Source organism: Lissotriton helveticus (genome assembly GCF_964261635.1).
Source record: "Lissotriton helveticus chromosome 1_1 unlocalized genomic scaffold, aLisHel1.1 SUPER_1_unloc_47, whole genome shotgun sequence".
NCBI lineage: Eukaryota > Metazoa > Chordata > Amphibia > Caudata > Salamandridae > Lissotriton > Lissotriton helveticus.
The window spans coordinates 688,644-714,024 of record NW_027611689.1 but is presented as its reverse complement, the minus strand read 5'-3'; the positions used below and the strand labels follow the sequence as shown (position 1 = coordinate 714,024).

The window sequence follows — 25,381 nt, the reverse complement described above, 5'->3', positions numbered from 1 at the left end:
CCCTCCCTTCAGCATCATTGGGAGCCTCAATAGAAGTCTGATCATCTTGTCGGGAGTATAGCTTTGAGAAGTGGTTAACCCACGCCTGGCTTGAGATGTTGCATGTGATAAGATCACTATCTGGCCTATTTCTGGCTCTAATTGTATCCCAGAAACATTTTGGATCTTTTTTGAGGCTAGCTTCTTTAAGAGTGAACCAGTGCTCCTCTTCCCACTCTTTTTTTGCGTGTGCCAGTGTGCTCTTATGCTCTTTCCTGGCTGTCTGGATCAGGGATTGAGATTTACTTTTGACGGCCTCTAGTAAGAGAGACTTTGCCCGTCTGCATGCTGGAGTATACCAATCATGCTTTCCCCTGGGTTTGTAATGAGACGAGTTCCTCCCTGCAGAGCCCCTTACCCAAAAAACTTCCCCTATGGACTTGACAACTGCTTCGAAAATAGGTGTTACCTTTTCGATTAGCAAGGCTGGATTAGTGTTGTCTAATTCTATTTGTGAGGCCATAAGTAATTCGTCTATGGTGGAAAGCTTGGCAGCATCAGTGGCAATTTTATTCCACTTTAGACGTCTTCCACAGGAAGAAACAATAGTTGTGTGTGGGCAGTTAAATGAGACTACAGATGCATTGCTAAGCCAGGGATTCGTTAAAGATAGGGAAAGTGAGTTGTGGTCGCTCTCCACAGTAGGTGTAACTACCATGTCTTGGACCAGTCTCCAGAGTTTTAGGTCCAACAGAATATAATCAATCCTTGAGGAATGATCAACTCTGTTGAACGTATGGGCACCCAGGCGGTCTGAAGTTGTACGATCATTCGTAGCTCTTAAACCAAACTCTAGTGTCAGCGCATTTAGCTGTATTGCGCTACGGGACCATCTTTTTATCGGGGGGATAGTAAGTGCAGGAATACCCCATCTGCTGTCCTCCTCAACTAGGTCTGAAATGTCCTCCATAGGGAGTGGCTCATAGGTGCAATTGAAGTCACCTGCTACCAAGGTATGGTCAGCTTCCACATGATCTCTAAGTTGTGTTTCAAGATCAGAAATCACCATAGAAGTACACCCATTTTTTGTGCCTCTGGCATAGATATTATATATGGCAAGGGATAAGCCCATACTAGGATTAGTTAGTAGGATCCCTAATATATCTGGGCTATTAACCTGCCTAGATGTTATACAGCAGTTAAGGGAAATGCTTATCCAAATAAGAAGACACCCCGAGGGACGTCCCTTCCCGTGCGTTGCTTTCTCAGCAGGCACAAAATGGGTTACAAATCCAACCCGATGGAGCGGTTCCATACTCCAGGTCTCCTGGAAGAGGCAGATTTTGTGTGCCTCAACCAAGTCGTTCCATTCAGGCAGGCCCAATTTCCTATGAATACCTGCAAGGTTCCAACTAAGAATTTTTATTGGTTCCTTGGCGGGTTTACTTTTATAGTTGTTAGTTTCAGTAAGGATTTGGGCTTCCAGGCAATCACTTGCCAGCATAGAGGGTGTTTGCTGGGTTAAACTAGTGACTAACGTGGTTAGAGGATTAGAGCACGTGGGTTGTAATACAATCGGCGCGCGCTCCTCCTCGCACCAGTCCAAGTCCAATTATGGGGTGGTAGTTTCCTCAGAAATGAGTCAATCTACCTCATCAAGGGCGCAGAATCTGTTCCAATGTGCAAACTGGGATAAAGAAGGGTCGAATTCAGGGGGGCCTTGCCAGGGTGGCTGGCGATATTGGATAGTATGATGGGGAACATATGTATGGGCCCTATTGGTTGGAAAGCCAAATCTCGGAAATTGTTGTCTTGGTGCCACAGGGTAAAAGAAAGAAAGAGGAAATGGATGGACTTGGGTATTGGGTCCACTACTGGGTGCGTTACATATGTAATTTACTACTTCTGTATCCCTGAAATTAACAGTTATAACGTCCCCTGCTATGGTCTTAGTGTTTCTTCCAACCCACTCTCCTCTTCTAACTGCGAGTATTTCACCATACATGTTTTGGGGTAAAGGTCTATGTAGCTTGAGCCACTGTGCACATTTATTTCTCAGCTCAACAAAGGATTCCCTTCTTCCCTCCTTGAGAGGTGGAACACCCGTTAACACAACCACAAATGGTGAAGCCTCCGGTGGCAAATTAATTGTCTTAAAGCGAGCTGGTCTTTTTGCTGGCTCTTGTTTTTTGGTTGGGGAAAAGGCTATTGTGGCACTTTTACCAGTGCTTTGCACACCCTTCGCTGATTGGTTGGGTGATTTTCTAGTACCCAAATCCTGTTGCGTCTCCAGAATAGAGCCACTGGTGTTAGGATTTGAAGGAGTGGCAGCAGGTTTTTCCCCAGTTTGAATCGGGCGTTGAATATTTGCTCCTGTGGTTGCTGGAGGCAGTTTAGGTTTAATGGGGGCATCTTTTGATGGTTTACTAATCGTTTCTCCCAATGGCACCCCTTTCAAGTTTCCTTGGGTAACTATTGCCATATTTCCACTTGATTTGTTGGAGCCAATCCCTTTGGTATTGATTAGTGATGTCACTCTATCAATTTTAGACATTAAAGGCTTTATGTGGGCAATAATCGTGGCTTCAAGATCTGATTTTAGATCAGCTACCATGTTTACTACCCAACACGGTATGCCAGATGCGGAGTTGGGAGCGGGAGACACCAAGTTATGGTTCTGTATAATATTTTTGGGCTTTTTCTTTGACATTGGTTTGCTATTTATAGGACCCATACTCTCTTTTCCTGGCAATAAGTTGCTTGTTGATCCATCCTCCCTTGTGGGGCTTAGGTTAGGTGGAGTATCTTGTGAGCTCCCTGGTTGTTCAGTGAGAGGTTGACCACACGGAAAATTGGCAAACGAGGCGCTGACTCCGAGGCTTAAGTCCAGCTCATCATTAGCATCCTGAGATAGGGCCAGGGGATCGGCTGCTACCTCCCGAGAGTCTGACAAAAATATAGTTGGTGGCAAAGATAACCTCCTTTCAGTATTAGCAATTGCGGAAGATACAACCCCTATAGTCTGTTGTAACATGATGTCGATTGCAGTGAGGGTAGGAACCGGTTGGGGAGTGGGTTCTTTTAGTTTAGATCTTAAAACAGGCATTCTACCGGGTTTCAAACCTTTCCTCATACTGTATATTGTCGAGGGGATAGAGTCAGTGTGCACATAAAATGTAGAGTATTGTGATGGCAAAATATCCTGACCTTTAGGGCTTGGTGGTCGATGTGAAAGTGAGGGGGCCTGACCTGACCTCCTCTGACCGATGAAGGCCGTAGAGGGCCCGCCCTTTGCCCGGGCGTCCCGCTCGCGTCCCGCGACGCTGAGGGCTCGCTGAATTTGTAGCCCCTCCTGGCGCGTCTAGCGCGTCAGGGAACGCGCCGCCGCAAAGGCTGCCGGGATTTGAAGTCCCGGAGCGGCGGCGGCGTGCCTGGTGGCGGCGGTCGCTGTTGATGAAGTTATTTGGCGTGGCGTGGACCTGCAAGACTCCTCTTGTGCCTCGATCCTAGCGTTTGCTTGCCAGGTAAGAGATTGATTCCCCCCGCTCCACCGAGGGCTCGCTGAATTTGTAGCCCCTCCTGGCGCGTCTAGCGCGTCAGGGAACGCGCCGCTGCAAAGGCTGCCGGGATTTGAAGTCCCGGAGCGGCGGGGGCGTGCCTGGTGGCGGCGGTCGCTGTTGATGAAGTTATTTGGCGTGGCGTGGACCTGCAAGACTCCTCTTGTGCCTCGATCCTAGCGTTTGCTTGCCAGGTAAAAGATTGATTCCCCCAGTTCCATAAGCAATAGTGATGGAAGGTGTCACGCGTGACCTGGGGCAACATCCGATTCAGCACATCCAGTTTCATTTTTTAAGTATTTGACACAATATTGAATTTATAACCTTTGTTTTTTATGATCATGAGTCACCAGAATACTAAAAACGTGTCTTTTATTTTCAGGGTCAATTAAGTATTGGTCACCTGCTTGGAAGCTCTGTTCATTGTTCAGTATTTGTCATTGATCTCCACGTATGGCTGGTTTGGGTCTGCCCCCGCATCGTTCCCGATAACTCGCACAGGTAAGGAGCTTGTAGCAGCAACATGATAACCTCATTCTCGTATGTAAGAATTGCGCTCCGAGGCAGGTATCCGGTCATTTCTGTGAAACAAGCAAGCGCCAATATCTGCTATGTACATTTGTTAAAATAAAACACAATCGAATCACAGTATACTGTTCCGGAGGTCGCAGACACCCTAGGAAGCATGTGCTTTTAAGACAAGTTGCATTCACTCACCTGAAGGTGACATGCTTCATCGTTGGGCTATACTCCTCACCAGGCCGGCGCTACAATGCCTGGCAAGCACCACAAGAAGGCACTTTGTTGGAGATCTTTTATTAAGTACGCCGGATGAGCATAGAAGGACAGAGGATTTTGTGCCATAAGATGTGAGATTGGTGAAAGTCTGAATATAAGATCAACTATCGACCAGTTGCCGCAATATAGTTAATGTGATCATCCTGGTCCATGTTGAGGTTCAAAACAGTGGCAGAGAAATTGAGGAACTCATTGCCCCTATCACTGTGTGAAAGTGTTGATCACCTATGGACCTGCTGGTAAGATGGGGTCTATACTTCAGGTCAACGTTTTTCATGCCTTGTGTAGTCATGGAGCAATCAGGTGGCACTTCATCAGGACCAAATATGGAAAAACGAGTAAATGTGACCTAATCTTCTCCACAGCGTGAGGAGCTCTGTAACCCAAAGCCCTGCACCGTGCATAGGTGATAAGGTGCCTATTACCATCTTACTACCACAGGTGAGCGCTGCCTAACAGAGTGCACTAGATACGGTAACCCTCCTAAAATTCAGTATATATTGACTTGTCCAATAGCAAGGACGCCGCATCAGAGGGCACCTGGTTTGAAAAGCACATGCTTCCTAGGGTGCCTGCATTCAGTTAGAGATAATGTCTGTAGGACTGAACCTCCAGAACAGTATACTGTGAGTTGATTTATATGAAGAATGTGTATACTGGACTGTCATTTTCCTCAGCATCTCTTGTGCTATGTAAAATAAAACACAACACATCGGGAGGCCAACACATCTATCATACATTTAATGCAAAAATAGCAAAAGGCCAAGCAAACTAACAAGTGACAATTGTCTTTGCAATGGACGAGAGCATCCACCCTAAAGCAAGTTGGAGTATATAATGCTAATGCTACACAATGTATTTTTATGCACTTTTCTCCTAATACAAGTCAATGAAACATGAACACGTGATAGAAGCAGTTACTGAAACAACACTAATGAGGAGGAGGCAGGATCTTCTCTCGAGAGGAATGTGAGGAGTCCATGAGATGCAGATAAAAGACAGAACAGGAACCAAGTTTCTGATCCCATGTAGGCTGCACAGCCACGTGAATGAATTAATCCAATCAATTAATGCTTTCTTCTTTTTACTTCGCTTAATCCTTTTTTACTCAATTTCTTTTTAACCATTTTTCATTTGCTTCAATCCATTTTATTCATTCTACTTCCAAGATGAAACGTTCCCAAAAACACAGGAGAGGTGGTTGCCATATGTCACGTTTTTTTTATTGTTATTAAAAAGCCCAATGCATTTCGGGAGATTTCCCTTCGTCAGGGGCATCTAAAAAACAAGCAAATTCATGTGCATTACCATCAACGTACTTTACACACATGTCTTTAAAATATATACATTCTTAATATGTTTTGTACACAAACAAAAAATGTCCATGAAACGTACTGCAAACAGAATAGCACTCCACATTTTGATAGTCATCAAGTTGCACTCAGCGTTGAACTTATACCCCTCCGTAGCTAGCCCTCTTGCCAAACAGCAATCATACTTTGCAATATGCTGCCCCATACATGTGGCGCTACCTTGCGTCATCTCACCACCCCAAGCTGTTACCTGTTCCTAGGCGTTATTCTTATGCCCTCAATAGCCATTGCCTATCTTTAACAAAACCCTGCTTCATAATACACTGCCCTGTATCTGTGAGGCTCAATTTCGTCATCGCAACAACCCTCACTTCTACCTGCCCTTAAGTCCACTTCAATCATATTAGGCTTACCGTGACATATGCTGAAACGATTGTCACACCATCCTACTTGGCAAACTGCCCACTCTTGCTGAATTGACCGTGTAAACTTCTTGACAATTTAGTCCGATGTTCTGCACTGCTACAACCCGCATCTTGTTAGCAATTATATCGGTCTTAATTGTTACGTACTACGTGATTTTATGTCATCCTTCCCACTCTGAAATCAGGTGTTTCCTATCGAACCAGGTCACAGTCAAATTGCTCTCGTTGTTTGTGAAGAACATCATTTGTTATCTGTTGCATTTACAGCAATGCAGATTAACTTACACATCCATTTGTTTACACCTGGGAGTCGTAGCTGCATACTTGCAAAATAGACAACACCTATCTCTCTTCAGAGTACCAGTGATTAAAGCCTTCATGGAAGGATTAAATAGGGTTATACCCCCAAGTATTCCCCCTGCTCCAGAGTGGAATTTAAACATAGTCCTTACAAGGCTAATGGGCCCACCTTTTGAACCAATGCACAAATGTCCGTTACAATTCCTATCATGGAAAGTTGCTTTCCTCAGAACGATAAACTCACTAAGGAGAGTTGATGAACTTCAGGCATTACCTATACAAGAGCCTTTCTTTCAACTTCACAAAGATTGAGTGGTTCTACGTACCAATCCTAAATTTCTCCTTAAAGTAGTTTCCGCGTAGGGGTAATTCGTGTGCGATATCAAATTAAAATAACATAACATTAGCATTTTTATTATTAATTTAACCATCGTAATTCTTGTAAAGAATTTATGTGCTGCAATTATAATAATGCAAAAGACACACAATTGATGGACGGAATGCAGAACAAATCAAAACCTTCACCCTAAATCAAGAGATCTGGGTAAATCCATCATTATTTTGCTCACCATGCCACCCCAGTTCAGACATGGCCATATGCGAATCAGTCTTGACCCTGTGCCTCATGGGAACAGTCCAACCCGAACTGCAATGATAATAGAAGCAGATAAAAGTAATTAGCAAAATAAGCACATTGAACAGAATAAATTGTTCCACCATCTTTCTAAAACATTGTACATATGCAAGCGTATAAAAACTGTATATAGCGTTTTCCTACTATGCTTTCCCGTGTGTGTGTCTGTGTGTGTCTGTTGGTCTCTGTGTTTCTGTCTCCCATTCCCTGTAGGGAAAGTATGTAGCTCCCCGTTGTAGAAGAGTCGGTCAAGAGGGAGCACACTGCATTGAATAATTTCTTGGTATGTACTTTTTATTAGTATTACAGGAAATCACAATGATTGATTGTCTCTGTTATATTCTTCTTTCCCACAGGGTCTTCCTCTTCAGTCCCTTAGGTGAGCCTCGGCCGCCGTCGTCCCTCGGACAGAAGTAAAAGACCCAGGTAAGTGTTTTTGCTTTATGGTTTAGTCAAGGGAGGATGTGAGGGATAAATAATAGCTATGCATAAATGTCAAGGGAGGGTGTAGAGGTTGCAGCAACCAAAACAAAAAGAGTAGCCGATGATTTCTGCTCTTGTCTTTGTTTCCATCTCACTTATTTCCTTTTCCTTTGGTCCCTTTTACCCCTCAGCCTCCCCTCCCGTCCCTCTTTGACTCAGCCCCTTTCCAAAAGCCCCGAAGACGCCCACGCACCTGGAAGAGCCATGTCCCTCCGGGGCCATGGGGTGGTGACTCCGTGTCCTTCAGTGAGGTCTGGTCTTCTGCTTCGGCTTTCCCTCCTCCGCCAGGTTCGGGTGTTCTGCTCGCCGACAAGCTGTGACCTCCCCTGGGCTCCGGTTCTCTCTCTCGTAAGGCTGTTAGTCCTTCTCTGTCTTTCCGGTCTTCCCCGCTGGTTTTTCCGCCTCGCGTTCCCATGCCGCGTGTAGCTGGACCAACTACTGACCAACCTGACGCGCTCTCCGCCCCCGCCTTCTTCAAGTGTGTATCCTCTGATGTCCGTCCTCAGCTCCGGCTTAAAGGGGCCGCCTGCCGATTCCCCTCTCTCCACTTCTTGATAACAGCAAATCGAACAACTGGTTAAAGGGGACTGTGAATATAGGAGGGGAGAAATATATGAAGGGATGGCATGGCACTCCTTACCCTCTATCCCATTGTCTTCCACAGGGGCTACCTGACACACCCCACACACCCCCAAAATAGCTTATCCTAAAAACCCACCTCCCAAAAACAAGATACCAAACAAAAGGAAAATCTTAGGAGCTTCAGGTGATGTCCCTCGTGTCTGATTACTGGTGTTTGTTTAGGTTTACAGAAGTCCAGATGTTACATAGCAAACCTTGTCTATGCATGCCGTGTATTTTTCATTCATTATTGTAGTGTTTATGTAATCCACTCATCGCATGCCAGAAGGGAGATGTATTTGGCTACAGTTGTTTATATAGCGCCAGACTAGATCTGGTCTATGTCTCCTGCTCCACAGCTTGTACCCATAAATGTGCATCAATGTCTCCTTCCCTTGGAAGAAAATCCACTTGTATTCCAGTTTAAGCATATTTATTCTCATAGAATCACTTTCAAAATCCACTGTTCCTCAAGTAAATTCAAATTCAGTCTGCCCCAATTCATTTTGGGGGTTCTCCCTTCATCAGGGTATGCATGTGAGGAATCTATCTTGTATGTTGTGTGCGGAAAATAGTGACATAAGAATTAACTTGCAATGCAATCTGATCCTACAGATACATAAATTATTAGTTTACAACATGTCCTGGTAGAGCCTAACCGCATGTCTGCGTTTGTGTTATTCCAGGGTCTCCACCTTTTTCAATAGTGAGAGCTACTTCTGATCGAGGAGAATCATCCTGATCGACTGCCTTTATCACGTGGCTTTGCTAAGGGTAGATAAATGCCAAGCAACTGAATTGCTGCCCCTAGAGCGCCCAGTCTTGCTGCAGTGAGCACATTGCATTTGTAGCACTGGGTTAGGAAAGGTTTACCTGTAGGGCCCCTAAGCCTTTGTAGCACTGTTAGGTTTACCTGTGGGACCCCAAGCATTTATGGTACTGGTAGGAACGGTGTATCTGTGGGGTCCCCAGGGACGCGTTATGTTAATTTTATTCTTATTAAGGAATCACATCTGAGAGGTCATGCAATACATGGGATGGCATTGTTCTCTTTGAGTGAGAGTGAAGACAGAAGACTTCTATTATCTGGTGAGTTGCCCTCCTGTTCATTGGCTCCTGTCCAGATCCTGGCCCTGGTTTAACAATTCAAGATTAATGTTCAGTAGTGGCAGTCACAATATAAGGACAGTGAGCAAGACCTGCTGTAGAGTTTTCGCTGTCCTAGGAAATATACGTGCGCTGATTGCAGTGTCCGATTTATTAAAAATTGCACACAGAGTACCCCTTAGAGGGGTCCCGTAAAATCTACCACTCCTTAGTGTGGTTACCGCCTGAGCCAGCCTGCTACCACCAGAGTGTATTCTGTCCTCATGGGGTAGAGTGCCTGTGCACTTCGAGGTCAATACCAATGCCTTTCCTGGGTGGAGGTGTTCACACCTCCCCTGGTCAGGAAGAGCCATCTGTGGCAAGGATTTTCAAAGGCCTTGCCGCCTTTGTAATGCGGCCCCAGCCTCTCCTGTTAGAGGGAGCAAGCGATCTTCCTGTCCTCACCCCCTTTTAGGCGCAAGGACAGGTGGGAAACCTTAGATACAACAGGAGGTGCAACCCCCGCTCCCTCTGTTAACTCCATCCCTCAGGTGCTGGAGGCGAGGTGAAGTACACTTTGTAGTGCCCACCATCTTGAAGATGATGGGACTTATCCAATCAGGGCTAGGACTATGTCCCCTTCCCACAGGAGGTGGGCATGATAAGAGGGTGTAGACACCCCATGAGAGGGGCCCATTAGCCTCTACCTGTCACTCCCTTTTAACACCCTTAAATCAAGATTTTAGGTGGCATCCCCAGACCCTGAATTTCAGTTCTTGGCGACCTAAGGGCACTGCAGCCTTCTCTGCTGGTGAGGATCTGTAGAGAACTATTTTCTTGGTCCCAGTCCTACTGGCCTGTCTGCATCCCTGGATGATCCAGAACCAAAAGTCAAGTCGTCTTGCAGCCCAGCGACCTCCAGAACCTTGGGAGGACTACCTGCCTTTGATAACGGGCAATTTAGTTTTATGTAGTGGGATTTGGCCAGGGAGTGTCAGGACAAGCCAAGCTATGTTACTCACTCTATATTTGCAGACTTTGTGTTTTTGGTCTAATCACTCTCACTAATGTGCACCGTATTTTCGGTGTCAACACCATCGATTGAGCACTTGTTCAATAAAAAGAGATTTACAAAGTACCTGTGTCTTGGCAAGATAAGCAGTATGCAGGTCATTTAAAATTAGACAAAAATGAGTTCTGACACCCTGAATGGCCTCAACCCAATCGCCATCGCCAAGCGTGCCTAGATCCCTCTCCCACACAGCTCTCCGCGTCCCCAAGGCATCCAGAGAATTGTAGATCAACTTCCTATAGATGGTTGAGATTGCTTTTTCGGTCAGGAGATCAATTAGTAGCTGGTCCTCCAGTAGGGATGCATCAGGCAACTGCCCCCCTTCCCGGATGTGACTTTGCAGAGCATGATCCACCTGCAAATGTCAGAACCGTTTTTATTCACCTAATTTATACTTTTGTTGTAGCATCGTGAAGGACACAAGCACCTGTCCCCTTCACACATCGCCCGGCCGCTCTAATCTAATCAATCCCCATTTTGTGAAGCCCTGCAATACTCCAGCTGCACTTAAGAGATCACCATCATACAGTGGAGTAATTTCAGTCAGCTTACCTTCCCAGCCGAAATACCTGGTAGCCTCTTTCCACACCTTTACCAATGTTTGGGTATGAGTAGGCAGGGTGCACTCATACTTTCTTCGATACAGCACCAGGGTGGGGTAACCTCTCTTGTCCATGGCCAAACTATCTACCCAGTAAGCAGGATCCTCACAGTCCGCAAAAACCCAGTTGTTGACTGCCACCAGCTGCGTGACCCAGTAATGCTTGTGAATGCTCCGGACTGCCACTCCACCATAATAAACTCCCCTCTGCAACTTACTCAGCGTGACGTGCCACCATCCCACAACAGGAGCCGAAGTTCTCAGACTATCTTTTGAAAAAAAATGACTGGTGGGATCTTAAAGGACGTTGTTTGCACAATGTACAAGAGACCCTGGAGGGTCGTCACTTTAAATAGGGCCACCCAGCTTAGTAAGGAGAACGGGAGCGCCCGCAAGTGTGGGGCATCCCAGCTTATTTCGGGAGTATGTTCCTGCCTGTGCTCTCATGTAATGAACACAACCAAATATTTAAAGCCATGTAGTGCCACCCTAACTGTGCACCTAGAGTGCAGCCGCAGGGTCCCTGCCACCAGCAGGAATATTAAGGACTTCTTCCAGTTGATATTATCTCCTGAATAATCTCCAAGTACGTGAAAAATGTGTAGGATTCGTTCACTCGAGAAGGCTGGCTACGTGTCATACAACAAAACGTCTGAGTAGACGGAGATTCTCACATCCCACTCCTGATCAACTGGAATACCCCATATGAGAGGTCCTAGTGAACCCAAACATGTGTGAAGAGCATAGGAGACAAGGAACATCCCTGTCGGATGGCAAAGACTCGGTAGACTGTATTATTGAGGCGCATACTCGCTAGAGGGGCCACATACAAGAGCTTAACAGCAGCGCCACTGGTACAGCAAAGGAATCCCCTATTGCATATGGTACTCCATTAAGGTGTCGGAGATTTAAGCGCATTCCCTGGTGTGGCATAAAGCCCGATTGATCAGGATGAACCACTGTTCCAATTACTGTCCGCAGGCAGATCGCCAGGGCGTTCGCAAGGACCTTAGTCTCAATATTAAGCAGGGAGAAAGGTCTATAAGACCCACACTCAGTTGCTGGTTCGTCCTTTTTGGGATGACCACCACCTCAGACGTTCTTTGGTCCTCCGGGAGACACCCTGAAACCTACTCTGGAGGCTCTCTCTGATATTATCCATCATGCTTTTATATAATTCTAACGGGAGCTCATCAGGCCCCGTCGCTTGCCCTGTTTGCAAGGCTCCTATTGTCTTATTTATTCAGTCTACTGTCAGGTCTTGGTCTGGTGCGTCTCGGTCCGCATTCATTAGCATTGGCAGGGTCAGGTCTTTCAGGGAGTCTCTCCCAGTATTTCCGTCCCCTTGTCAGTGTCCTCAAGGATCCAGTTCCGTCCTTTGTCTTGTCTCTCTAACCATGTAAGCAACTCATTGGCTTTATCACCAACAACATAGAGACAATGCTGGGTAGCCAGCGCAAGACTGCACGCTATTTTCCATTAGTGCTCTTAATGTGTGCTGCTTCAGTTGATGGTGTAATGGGAGAAAATTGATTCCCCACTTGCCAACCCAACCTCCAGGAAAGCACATTCCTTGTCTTGAGCCTCGCACTTCAATTTACGTTCCTTCGACATTCTCCCAATCAAGGCTTGTGTATGGCCGCGAATCACTGCCTTAAATTCACCCTATAGCATGCAAGCTGATTCAACAGGCCGCCCGTTCTCCTTAAAATAGAATTCTGCTCTATCTCTCATACGAGCTTTGTACGTCTTGTGTTTTAAATATCACGGATCAACCCTAGGGGGTAGGATGAAGTCCACAACCGGACCATCGAGTTGCACCTCCACCAGCGAATAGCTTTGAGGCCTTTGACCCCTAACGATCTTTCTCTACTGATGAGGAAGTTATCCCGAAACCCGAGACATGTCTCGGGCGATATCCTAAAACCCGGGACATGTATCGGATCTGGATATATGACGTTACCACGCGTTCTTTTACCACGCAGACCATTACCACGCATTTTTTACAACGCAGGACCCTTTACCACGAATACCTTTACAACGCAATAAACTACAACGCAGGTACTATTACAACGCATACCATTACAACGTAAGTATAGGTAAGTAAATAATATGGTAAAATAATGTAATTAATAATAATATTTTTTTTAAATTAATAAATTATTATTTTAATATTTAGTATTTTAATTATTTATATTAATATTTATTTATTAATTTTTAAATATATATGTTAAAAATACCCCTGTACCCCAAAACCCAAACCCAGCCCTAAAACCTAAAAATACCCCTGAACCCCAAAACCCACACCCAGCCCTGAACCCTAAAAATACCCCTGTACCCCAAAACCCAAACCCAACCCTGAAACCTAAAAATACCCCTGTACCCCAAAAACTGAAAACTGACCCTGAACCCTAAAAATACCCCTGTACCCCAAAAACTGAAAACTGACCCTGAACCCTAAAAATACCCCTTTACCCAAAAACTGAAAACTGACACTGAACCCTAAAAATACCCCTTTACCCAAAACTGAAAACTGATCCTGAACCCTAAAAATACCCCTTTACCCAAAAACTGAAAACTGACCCTGAACCCTAAAAATACCCCTTTACCCAAAAACTGAAAACTGACCCTGAACCCTAAAAATACCCATTTACCCAAAACCCAAACCTAAAATATTTTAAATAAAATTATATACTTACCAATACTTACGTTGTAATGGTATGCGTTGTAAAGGTATCTGCGTTGTAAATACCTGCGTTGGAATGGTATGCGTGGTAAAGGGTCCTGCGTTGTAAAAGTTGCGTGGTAAAGGTAGGTCGTGGTAAAAGTTGCGTGGTAAAGGTTGTATACCATCGGGTCTAGAGATTCATCAGTCCAACAAGTACCGACTTGCACCCACCTGGGTGATCCACTAAAGAACTACAAGTACCAGAATCCCGAGGGGCGATCCGGAGGAGGGGCTAGCGGTGTGCGCTCCATTGATGACTAAACACAATATGGCTCCCTTGAGCTTTGGGCCGACGGGCTCTTGGACGACGCACCTGCGTGCCGGTTCTGGCATCGAGGCCTTTGACTGTTGTGTGGCGGCCTTCTCTTCCACACCTAACGATCTTTCTCTACTGATGAGGGAAGTTATCCCGAAACCCGAGACATGTCTCGGGCGATATCCTAAAACCCGGGACATGTATCGGGTCTAGAGATTCATCAGACCAACAAGTACCGACTTGCACCCACCTGGGTGATCCACTAAAGAACTACAAGTACCAGAGTCCCGAGGGGCGATCCGGAGGAGGGGCTAGCGGTGTGCGCTCCATTGATGACTAAACACAATATGGCTCCCTTGAGCTTTGGGCCGACGGGCTCTTGGACGATGCACCTGCGTGCCGGTTCTGACATCGAGGCCTTTGACTGTTGTGTGGCGGCCTTCTCTTCCACCCCTAACGATCTTCTACTGATCGTGAAGTTATCCCGAAACCCGAGACATGTCTCGGGCGATATCCTAAAACCCGGAACATGTATCGGGTCTAGAGATTCATCAGTCCAACAAGTACCGACTTGCACCCACCTGGGTGATCCACTAAAGAACTACAAGTACCAGAGTCCCGAGGGGCGATCCGGAGGAGGGGCTAGCGGTGTGCACTCCATTGATGACTAAACACAATATGGCTCCCTTGAGCTTTGGGCCGACGGGCTCTTGGACGACGCACCTGCGTACCGGTTCTGGCTTCGAGGCCTTTGACTGTTGTGTGGCGGCCTTCTCTTCCACCCCTAACAATCTTTCTCTACTGATGAGGGAAGTTATCCCGAAACCCGAGACATGTCTCGGGCGATATCCTAAAACCCGGGACATGTATCGGGTCTGGAGATTCATCAGTCCAACAAGTACCGACTTGCACCCACCTGGGTGATTCACTAAAGAACTACAAGTACCAGAGTCCCGAGGGGCGATCCAGAGGAGGGGCTAGCGGTGTGCGCTCCATTGATGACTAAACACAATATGGCTCCCTTGAGCTTTGGGCCGACGGGCTCTTGGACGACGCACCTGCGTGCCGGTTCTGGCATCAAGGCCTTTGACTGTTGTGTGGCGGCCTTCTCTTCCACCCCTAACGATCTTTCTCTACTGATGAGGGAAGTTATCCCGAAACCCGAGACATGTCTCGGGCGATATCCTAAAACCCGGGACATGTATCGGGTCTAGAGATTCATCAGTCCACAAGTACCGACTTGCACCCACCTGGGTGATCCACTAAAGAACTACAAGTACCAGAGTCCCGAGGGGCGATCCGGAGGAGGGGCTAGCGGTGTGCGCTCCACTGATGACTAAACACAATATGGCTCCCTTGAGCTTTGGGCCGACGGGCTCTTGGACGACGCACCTGCGTGCCGGTTCTGGCATCGAGGTGAGGAAAACTGAATTTTGCCCTGCTATGTGTCCCCTACGTGTTCCCCATCATGTAATATATATGCATGATCTCCATGCATTTTCCCTCCATGGCCGAAAATAAAGACGCCTTTGCAGTTGCGTCCAACGTTAATATGTCAGTTATCCAGTCCTCCGTGAAAGCAACGTGAATTAGGCTTTTAGGCCTATGTTGCCAACGTCTTTACATGGTGCACGTTAAATCATCGAGATGCACCCGTTTCTAAGGCTCCACAGGGCCCGGACACAAGATCCAGGCCTCAAGCCTCCTGAAACGTTCCGAGAGATGCAGCCCCGCCCGCATCCCTGACCCTTCCCTTACTTCCTGCCAAGCAACGCGGTGCCCGGCTCGGCCTGGCCTGCTTGCCAAGAATATATTATGCCTACAGTTATCTGTTCAGCTCCCCGGAGCCACATTCCTAGCTAACGAACAGGATAAACATATCCGTCTACAGTCCAGTCTTTCTGTCTCCATGCAAGTGATTTACTGAATTAGTATCCATAGAAGATTCATAGCCCACGCAATACATAAAGAAATATATGCATACACTAGCCTTTGCCCTGATGACTTTTAGAATCAAGCAACATGTACTCCAATCACAAGATATCAGATACGCTATAGGTACAGGTCGTTCTGACATCCCAGACTTCAGTCTCCTCTACTAGTGCTAGAAGTCAGCGCCCCCCAGCCCTCCCCAGTTACACGTCATGACTCGTTTTGCGCGCACCAGTAGGTTAAAGGTTCCAGCTGCCCATGAAACCCCCTCCATGTGTCCACCCACTTATGACACTTCTGTGACGTCTACATCACACACCTCCGTGCACGCCCTGTGCACGCCTTCTTTTACGCCCATATGTTCTTATCTTTCTTTTTTCACTTGTTACGCCTACTGTATTCAATGCAACTGTACGGTTCTACTATATATATTGTATGATGTTAATGAAATGTTGAATGTCCCTTCCTGAACCTTAGTAGGTGATGGAACCCGATGTCCATTGGCTCGAGCCACTTAATTAAAGCCCGTATGACTCAGATACCACGGACTCTGCCTCTCATTTATTGAGCTGTTCTTATAATCATTTAATGCATAGAAAAATAGTCCCGGTAATTATTATTTACCACAGAGGCCTTTGACTGTTGTGTGGCGGCCTTCTCTTCCACCCCTAACAATCTTTCTTTACTGATGAGGGAAGTTATCCCGAAACCCGAGACATGTCTTGGGGGATATCCTAAAACCCGGGACATGTATCGGGTCTAGAGATTCATCAGTCCAACAAGCACCGACTTGCACCCACCTGGGTGATCCACTAAAGAACTACCAAGTACCAGAGTCCCGAGGGGCGATCCGGAGGAGGGGCTAGCGGTGTGCGCTCCATTGATGACTAAACACAATATGGCTCCCTTGAGCTTTGGGCCGACGGGCTCTTGGACGACGCACCTGCGTGCCGGTTCTGGCATCGAGGCCTTTGACTGTTGTGTGGCGGCCTTCTCTTCCACCCCTAACGATCTTTCTCTACTGATGAGGGAAGTTATCCCGAAACCCGAGACATGTCTCGGGCGATATCCTAAAACCCGGGACATGTATCGGGTGTAGAGATTCATCAGTCCAACAAGTACCGACTTGCACCCACCTGGGTGATCCACTAAAGAACTACAAGTACCAGAGTCCTGAGGGGGCGATCCGGAGGAGGGGCTAGCAGTGTGCGCTCCATTGATGACTAAACACAATATGGCTCCCTTGAGCTTTGGGCCGACGGGCTCTTGGACGATGCACCTGCGTGCCGGTTCTGACATCGAGGCCTTTGACTGTTGTGTGGCGGCCTTCTCTTCCACCCCTAACGATCTTCTACTGATCGTGAAGTTATCCCGAAACCCGAGACATGTCTCGGGCGATATCCTAAAACCCGGAACATGTATCGGGTCTAGAGATTCATCAGTCCAACAAGTACCGACTTGCACCCACCTGGGTGATCCACTAAAGAACTACAAGTACCAGAGTCCCGAGGGGCGATCCGGAGGAGGGGCTAGCGGTGTGCACTCCATTGATGACTAAACACAATATGGCTCCCTTGAGCTTTGGGCCGACGGGCTCTTGGACGACGCACCTGCGTACCGGTTCTGGCTTCGAGGCCTTTGACTGTTGTGTGGCGGCCTTCTCTTCCACCCCTAACAATCTTTCTCTACTGATGAGGGAAGTTATCCCGAAACCCGAGACATGTCTCGGGCGATATCCTAAAACCCGGGACATGTATCGGGTCTGGAGATTCATCAGTCCAACAAGTACCGACTTGCACCCACCTGGGTGATTCACTAAAGAACTACAAGTACCAGAGTCCCGAGGGGCGATCCAGAGGAGGGGCTAGCGGTGTGCGCTCCATTGATGACTAAACACAATATGGCTCCCTTGAGCTTTGGGCCGACGGGCTCTTGGACGACGCACCTGCGTGCCGGTTCTGGCATCGAGGCCTTTGACTGTTGTGTGGCGGCCTTCTCTTCCACCCCTAACGATCTTTCTCTACTGATGAGGGAAGTTATCCCGAAACCCGAGACATGTCTCGGGTGATATCCTAAAACCCGGGACATGTATCGGGTGTAGAGATTCATCAGTCCAACAAGTACCGACTTGCACCCACCTGGGTGATCCACTAAAGAACTACAAGTACCAGAGTCCTGAGGGGGCGATCCGGAGGAGGGGCTAGCGGTGTGCGCTCCATTGATGACTAAACACAATATGGCTCCCTTGAGCTTTGGGCCGACGGGCTCTTGGACGATGCACCTGCGTGCCGGTTCTGGGATCGAGGCCTTTGACTGTTGTGTGGCGGCCTTCTCTTCCACCCCTAACGATCTTCTACTGATCAGGGAAGTTATCCCGAAACCCGAGACATGTCTCGGGCGATATCCTAAAACCCGGAACATGTATCGGGTCTAGAGATTCATCAGTCCAACAAGTACCGACTTGCACCCACCTGGGTGATCCACTAAAGAACTACAAGTACCAGAGTCCCGAGGGGCGATCCGGAGGAGGGGCTAGCGGTGTGCACTCCATTGATGACTAAACACAATATGGCTCCCTTGAGCTTTGGGCCGACGGGCTCTTGGACGACGCACCTGCGTACCGGTTCTGGCTTCGAGGCCTTTGACTGTTGTGTGGCGGCCTTCTCTTCCACCCCTAACGATCTTTCTCTACTGATGAGGGAAGTTATCCCGAAACCCGAGACATGTCTCGGGCGATATCCTAAAACCCGGGACATGTATCGGGTCTGGAGATTCATCAGTCCAACAAGTACCGACTTGCACCCACCTGGGTGATTCACTAAAGAACTACAAGTACCAGAGTCCCGAGGGGCGATCCAGAGGAGGGGCTAGCGGTGTGCGCTCCATTGATGACTTTGCACCTCCACCAGCGAATGGTCTGAGATTCCCCCTGCTATGTGCGTATTGGCTCTAAAATCAACTTTATGGACAGTCTGGGTGAAAGGATGGTGCAGGCATGCCAGACTACCATGTGCTGTAGACAGGTGCGTCCGATTCTGATACCCTCTTCCCCTCTAGGGTTCATTTAAGAGTATCATGAATATAGTATAGGTGCAGTTCTGTCACTCCAGTCACCCCAATGCGTATATGCTCTGTCGTAAGCGTCTTGTCCTTCCACAGGATGAGTCTGTCTTGTCTGGGTCTCTTTCCTGTTTCCCGGCACTTGAATGGCACGCCCGAAGACTCGAGAGAGCAGTGACCCACCAGCAGGCTTTTGTGGAGCGCTTTTGTCCTGGATGTAAGGCTGCATACAGTACACACTCAGGGCACACACTCTGTCTTTTCTTTGCAGTTGCCAGAAGATTAGCAGTCCCAAGGTAGCAGTCACACCTGGCCTGTCTGTAAGTGCAGCCCCCTCTGGAGGCCCGACCGTCAGCAATTGAGCCCACACTGTGGCCGGCTGGACCACAGGCGTAAGCTCAGACAGGGTGTTCGACACTTGGATAGTTGTAGTCCCTCATGGGCATCTGACAAAGAGTAGTCAGAAATTCAGCAGCTAAAAGCCCAACACATGCTCTCCAGGAAGCTTGTAGATTCAGACCCTGTTGTGTTAGGAATATGGCAAATGCAACCTTGAACACGCCGTTGGCAGCACACAATCGTCCTACTGGGCCTCAACAATCACTTTGTCGTAGAGTTTTATTTTTTCCTTGAACTGTTGGGAGAGTCTTGGCGGGGCGGGAAGTCCCTCAGACTAGCTGGTCCTGCTGGATGGCTTTCCGGTCCGCCCTACAGATAACGGAGATATGCCAGACCTTGCTTCTTCCAGGACAGCCTTGTCCTCCTGCTGGATAGTCAAACTCCCTTCCCTTTCTTACCAGACAGGCAGGCTTCTAGGCAGACTTCTAGGCTCTTCAGGACAGATACACAGCTTCTTCATTAAGTAATTCAGCCTGCAGGTGCAGGTGATGTCCCCTCAACTAGATAGGCTGACACCATCCCTGGTGTCCCAGCAGGCACCTGCGTACTTTGTAGAGCACATTATTCCTTGGTAACAGAGGACTTTGAACTATGGTATAAAAGAGGGATAGATGGTCCCACTTGCATACACAACTGGCAGGCAGGAGATGGTGTTTACTCTGTCGCACTCTCACATTGCATTTATGCTACGCACACCAACACCCTAAACATGCACTTGATGTTATCGCAAAGTCTGGGCACAGGTATAGAAATGGAGCATTACATGGGTGTGTCAGTAGGAAGCCACTCCACTGACCATGATGCAAAGATCTAATCAGGCTATTGATCCTTACAACAGGGTGCATTGCCATCACCGCTCTAGCTGTTAAACCCATGACAGTCCTCTGCCTTATCTTATCCTATCTTAGGTGCAATTTATAAAGCGCACTGACGCCGAGGCTTCCTGGCGCTGGCTGCCTTAAATGAGGGCACACTGGGTGTGACCCTCCAGGTCACAGGACCGGTCCAAGATCTCTCATAGTCCCTTGTTAGAAGTTGCACAGCACTGGGGTCGCAGAAAAATCTCACGTAATGGGTTTGTGGTAGATTTATCCCAGTAACGTGCAGTTACAGCTTTGACGCCATGTACTGGGGAGTTGCCACGAGGAACAGATTCTTCTGCCTGTCAAACCACATGCCATTCACTATTTCATACTGTTTTTCTGCTTTTATTTACCACTTGTTTTAAGCAGGAGGTAGATATATGCATGTGGTTGGTTGGGGGGGAGATTGGCGAAGAAGGGGAGGGAAGGGGAAAGATATTTCTAACAGAGGGAAGAATTGTGTGTTTCCCCCAGTTAGTAAAAAAACAACATAAGTCTTGGCTGCTTGTGCTGCACCGAGTCTTGTGGGTCTTTTCAGTCTAATTTTTCTGTCTGAAAAAAAATTGTGTCCTGTTTTTCTAAATCCAGGTGCAGACAAGCCTAACGACTGATAATCAGGTGGAATAAAATGAACACATGAAAATTCTCCTTAATTTCATTGCCCTTGATTCATACTCTGGACCATAGTTGAGGGATAGGTCTAGGCATAGTCCTCGCAACACACAATAGATTTGCGTGCGGCAGAGGCCAGAGCTCAAACGTCAGGTTACCAGATACAAGTAGGTGGTAACTTAGGGCAGGGGGAAACGCCTGTTGTCCGTGGAGGGGAAATTCCCATCCTAGAAATCTACATTAAAAATTAATTAATAGTATTCTATTTTCAATATCTTTTTGGTGCCAGTCCATATGACTTTAATGTCTGCTTTTGGGATTCTATGTTACAAGTCCATAGGGTACATGTATCCTTTCTGAGCTTAATAAAATGTTGGATATTCTACAAATCCTCACTCCTACATCCAAGTACTCTCAGGCTACCATTCTACACTCTGCTCTGTCTGAAGAACAGCTCAACACTTTCAATATTCTGCAATTCTGCATTGATATGACTTGTAAATTAATTTTTGGGAATATTTACATGTATTATCTATTTAATTTTAATACTATAGGTGATTGAAATTATGGACGAAGAAAGCAAGATTTAGCACCAGCCAACTGAATGTTAGTGCCATAAGAAGGATTATTTTGAAAAACTGAAGGACATCCAGCATTCTAAGTTTAAACAATTTCCAAAATCTAGGTGTGGCGAGGGTGTGGGAGCAGAGGAAAGTACTATACCTGTAAGTGAAGGCTCTAATTTTGCATTTCGTTAACCCAGAGCAAAGTCATATCTGTCCTCACAGCATCAGAAATAATGCCAGAAAGACCAATCACAACATCCTCATCCGAAATATTATCAGAAAGACAAATTGCCTCAGCATGACAGAATAACGTTCATCTAAAGCATGCATGATCTAAAGCCTCATGTAATTCCAGAGTGGAAGCACTCACTGCATAAAAGAAAGATATAACAAAAGGTTTCTTCTGCAAACCATCAAAGAAAAGACACTGATAGAAGACTCCGAAGCTGACACGCTAACATCCAAAAGATTGGAAAATCACCTTTGTTCAACAACCGTTTTTAACCAGTTACGCAAGTTTGAGACTATCTGCCTCGGGATATAACACCCCGACCCACTCTGATCACTCTGGCGAAACCTTAAAATTTCACCACTTTATTGTGTTCATGACCATCTCAGATTGTTTCCTTTTTATTGTGTACTGTTCTGCAATTCTATGTAAATCGCCTCAACATTATCTGTTGTGCAGGAGTGATATGTAAAACTGTTAAATATAAAAACTGATTAAATGAGCACCGTTGCGCTATAGCTAATTAAATAAATCCTCGTCTTCAGAACTACAATCCTTAACCTTACACCAAACATAGAAAGGGTAAAAGGAACTGATGTTCTGCGACTGGTGAGCCACAATATTACTGTGCATGTTCTAACGCCCTCAGTTACTGCCATTACAAAAAGGTACTTCTCAGTTTAATCATTAAATACCAAACTAACACCTTATCACTGCATTGATAAGAACCTATACAAATAGATTTGACAAAAACTTCAGTCACAAAATAAGTTGCTGCCGGAGAGGCTATAACCAAAAGACTGTTATCTGCTAGAAACATTTCAACAGGTTTTAAAGGGCTGCATCCAGACATATTTTGCTCAATTCAAGTGTTAAGAAGATTACACACAATTTCTTTTAGAGATAAATGCAGAACATTATCTAAACAAGCCCGACTCTAAAATCGGGTTCACTCTTACTGTGGCATATAAGCAAGAGAAAACTAAATGTAGAGATATTAACTCTAGGAATACACCTTATAAAACACTGGCTGTGAGAACAAATTCAGTGTTAAAACACGCCTCAATCAAAGCAAAATAACCCAAGTTGGGGAAAAAAGTTACCTGTGCCAAAAAAGATTCAGCCATAAATCTCATCTCACTGAATTTGAGAGAATGCACACTGGGAAAAACCTCTCTCCGTGCAAAGTATGCCAAAAAAGTTTCAGCCGTAAATCGTATCTCACTGAGCATATGAGAATCCACACTGGGGAAAACCACTCTCGGTGCAAAGTATGCCAAAAAAATTTCAGCCGTAAATCGTATCTCACTGAGCATATGAGAATCCACACTGGGGACAAACCTTACCAGTGCTCTGAATGCCAGAAAAGTTTCATTTACAAATACAGTCTCACTCAGCATAGAAGAGCCCACACTGGGGATAAACCTTTTCAGTGCTCTGAATGCCAGAAATGTTTCAGTTGCAAAGGCAAACTCACTGAACATACAAGAATCCACACTGGGGAAAAACCTTATCAGTGCTCTGAATGCCAAGAAAGGTTTTGTAACAAACAAAGTCTTTCTCGACATGTAATAACCCACTCTGGCGAACAACCTTACCAGTGCTCTGAATGCCAGAAAAGGTTTAGTTTAAAAGCGAGTCTATATCGACATGTATTAAACCACTCTGTGGAAAAACCTTACCAGTGCTCTGAATGCCAGAAATATTTCAGTGAAAAAAGAGACCTTACTGTACATACAAGGACCCACACTGGGGAAAAACCTTATCAGTGCTCTGAATGCCAGAAAAGGTTTTGTAAAAAACAAAGTCTTTCTCAACATGTATTAACCCACACTGGGGAAAAACTTTACCAGTGCTCTGAATGCCACAAATGTTTCAGTACAAAAAACAATCTCATTCATCATATAAGAACCCACACTGGGGAAAAACCTTATCAGTGCTCGGAATGCCAGAAATGTTTCATTGGCAAAAACAGTCTCACTCGGCATAGAAGAACCCACACAGGAGAGAAACCTTATCAGTGCTCGGAATGCCAGAAATGTTTCATTGACAAAAACAGTCTCACTCATCATATAAGAACCCACACTGGGGAGAAACCTTTTCAGTGCTCTGAATGCCAGAAATGTTTCAGTGTAAAAATCAGACTCACTGAACATACAAGAGTCCACACTGGGGAAAAACCTTATCAGTGCTCTGAATGCCAGAAAAGGTTTTGTAACAAACAAAGTCTTTCTCAACATGCAATGACCCATTCTGTGGAACAACCTTATCAGTGCTCTGAATGCCAGAAATGTTTCAATGAAAAACGCCATCTCACGGTGCATATAAGAAGCCACACTGGGGAAAAACCTTATCAGTGCTCTGAATGCCAGAAATGTTTCAGTTTAAAAAGTAGTCTCACACAGCACATAAGAATCCACACTGGGGAAAACCCTTATCAGTGCTCTGAATGCCCAAAATATTTCAACCGTAAATCACTTCTAACTGCACATGTGAGATTCCACACTGGGGAAAAACCTTATCAGTGCTCTGAAAGCCAGGAAAGGTTTTGTAACCAACACAGTCTTTCTCAACATTCAATAACCCATTCTGTGGAACAACCTTATCAGTGCTCTGAATGCCAGAAATGTTTCAATATAAAAAGTAGTCTCACACGGCACATAAGAATCCACACTGGGGAAAAACCTTATCAGTGCTCTGAATGCCCAAAAGATTTCAAATTTAAATCACTTCTAACTGCACATGTGCGATTCCACACTGGGGAAAAACCTTATCAGTGCATTGAATGCCACAAATGTTTCAGTGAAAAAAGAATACTCACTCGGCATACAAGAACCCACACTGGGGAAAAACCTTATCAGTGCATTGAATGCCACAAATGTTTCAGTGAAAAAATCAACCTCACTCACCATATAAGAACCCACACTGGGGAAAAACCTTATCAGTGCTCCGAATGCCAAAAATGTTTCAGCCGTAAATTTGATCTCACTGCACATGTGAGACTCCACACTGGGGGAAAAACATTATCAGTGCTCTAAATGTCAGAATAGATTCAGAGGTAGTGATGGTTACATGCACCATAAGAAAACACACCATCAAAAATACTTCAGTGCTTCAAGTGCCAGAAAAGCATCGATTTTAAATGCAATCTCACTCTACATAAGCAGACGCGCACAGGGAAAAAACATTACCTATGCTGTGAATGGCAGAAATTCCTATTTTTTGACAGGCACAGCCTCATTAACCATAATCAACTTCATACTGATGAAAACCTTATGAGTACTCTGAATGCCAGAAAAGCTGCAGAGAAAAACGCTATCTCACCATGAGAAACTCCACACTGGAGAAAATCCTTATGCCATAAAAGCTTGCATCTGAAAGACACAGTTATGCTTCATGAGAGATCCCACTCTGGGGAAAAACCTTATGAGTGCTCGAACTGCAAGCAAAGTTTTGGTCACAAATTACTTCTCACTAGTCAGGAGCAAACTCACAAGGGAGAAAAAAGCCTTATGTATGTTCGTAATGTCAGATAAGGTTTATTCACGAATACAATGTCATTTCACATGAGAGAATTCACACTGGACTAAAGCCTTATACAGGAGGGGAAAGCCAGAAACGTTATACTCAGAAAGGAGATCTCACTAAACATGAGAAATGCACCCACACCAGGTGAAAAGTAAGGCGTATCTTGAGTTGCAGAAAAGCTTCTAACAACCTGACTTTACATGAGAGAGCACATATTGTAGTTGCAATAGGATTCATCAAGAAATTCTTGCAGGATAACTTAGGCTGCCCGCATGCAACCTCCAAAGAAATTTCAGGCCTTGAAAATGTTTTAATTGCAACAAAATCCACAATTTGAGT

The 25,381-nt window shown here is 45.9% G+C and overlaps 1 protein-coding gene across 1 annotated transcript in view; it reads left to right on the top strand.

Moving 5' to 3' along the window:
- The window catches only part of LOC144806115 (uncharacterized), a 33,003-nt gene extending 8,315 nt beyond the window's left edge, over positions 1 to 24,688 (top strand). Inside the window, exons 3-5 of the mRNA XM_078672548.1 lie at positions 3,919 to 4,037; positions 7,363 to 7,432; positions 21,274 to 24,688. Of these exons, the coding sequence (XP_078528674.1) occupies positions 22,669 to 24,552 (1,884 nt within the window). The 5' untranslated portion in view covers positions 3,919 to 4,037; positions 7,363 to 7,432; positions 21,274 to 22,668 and the 3' untranslated portion in view covers positions 24,553 to 24,688. The remainder of the gene's footprint in view (positions 1 to 3,918; positions 4,038 to 7,362; positions 7,433 to 21,273) is intronic.
- The last annotated feature ends 693 nt before the right edge of the window (positions 24,689 to 25,381 follow it).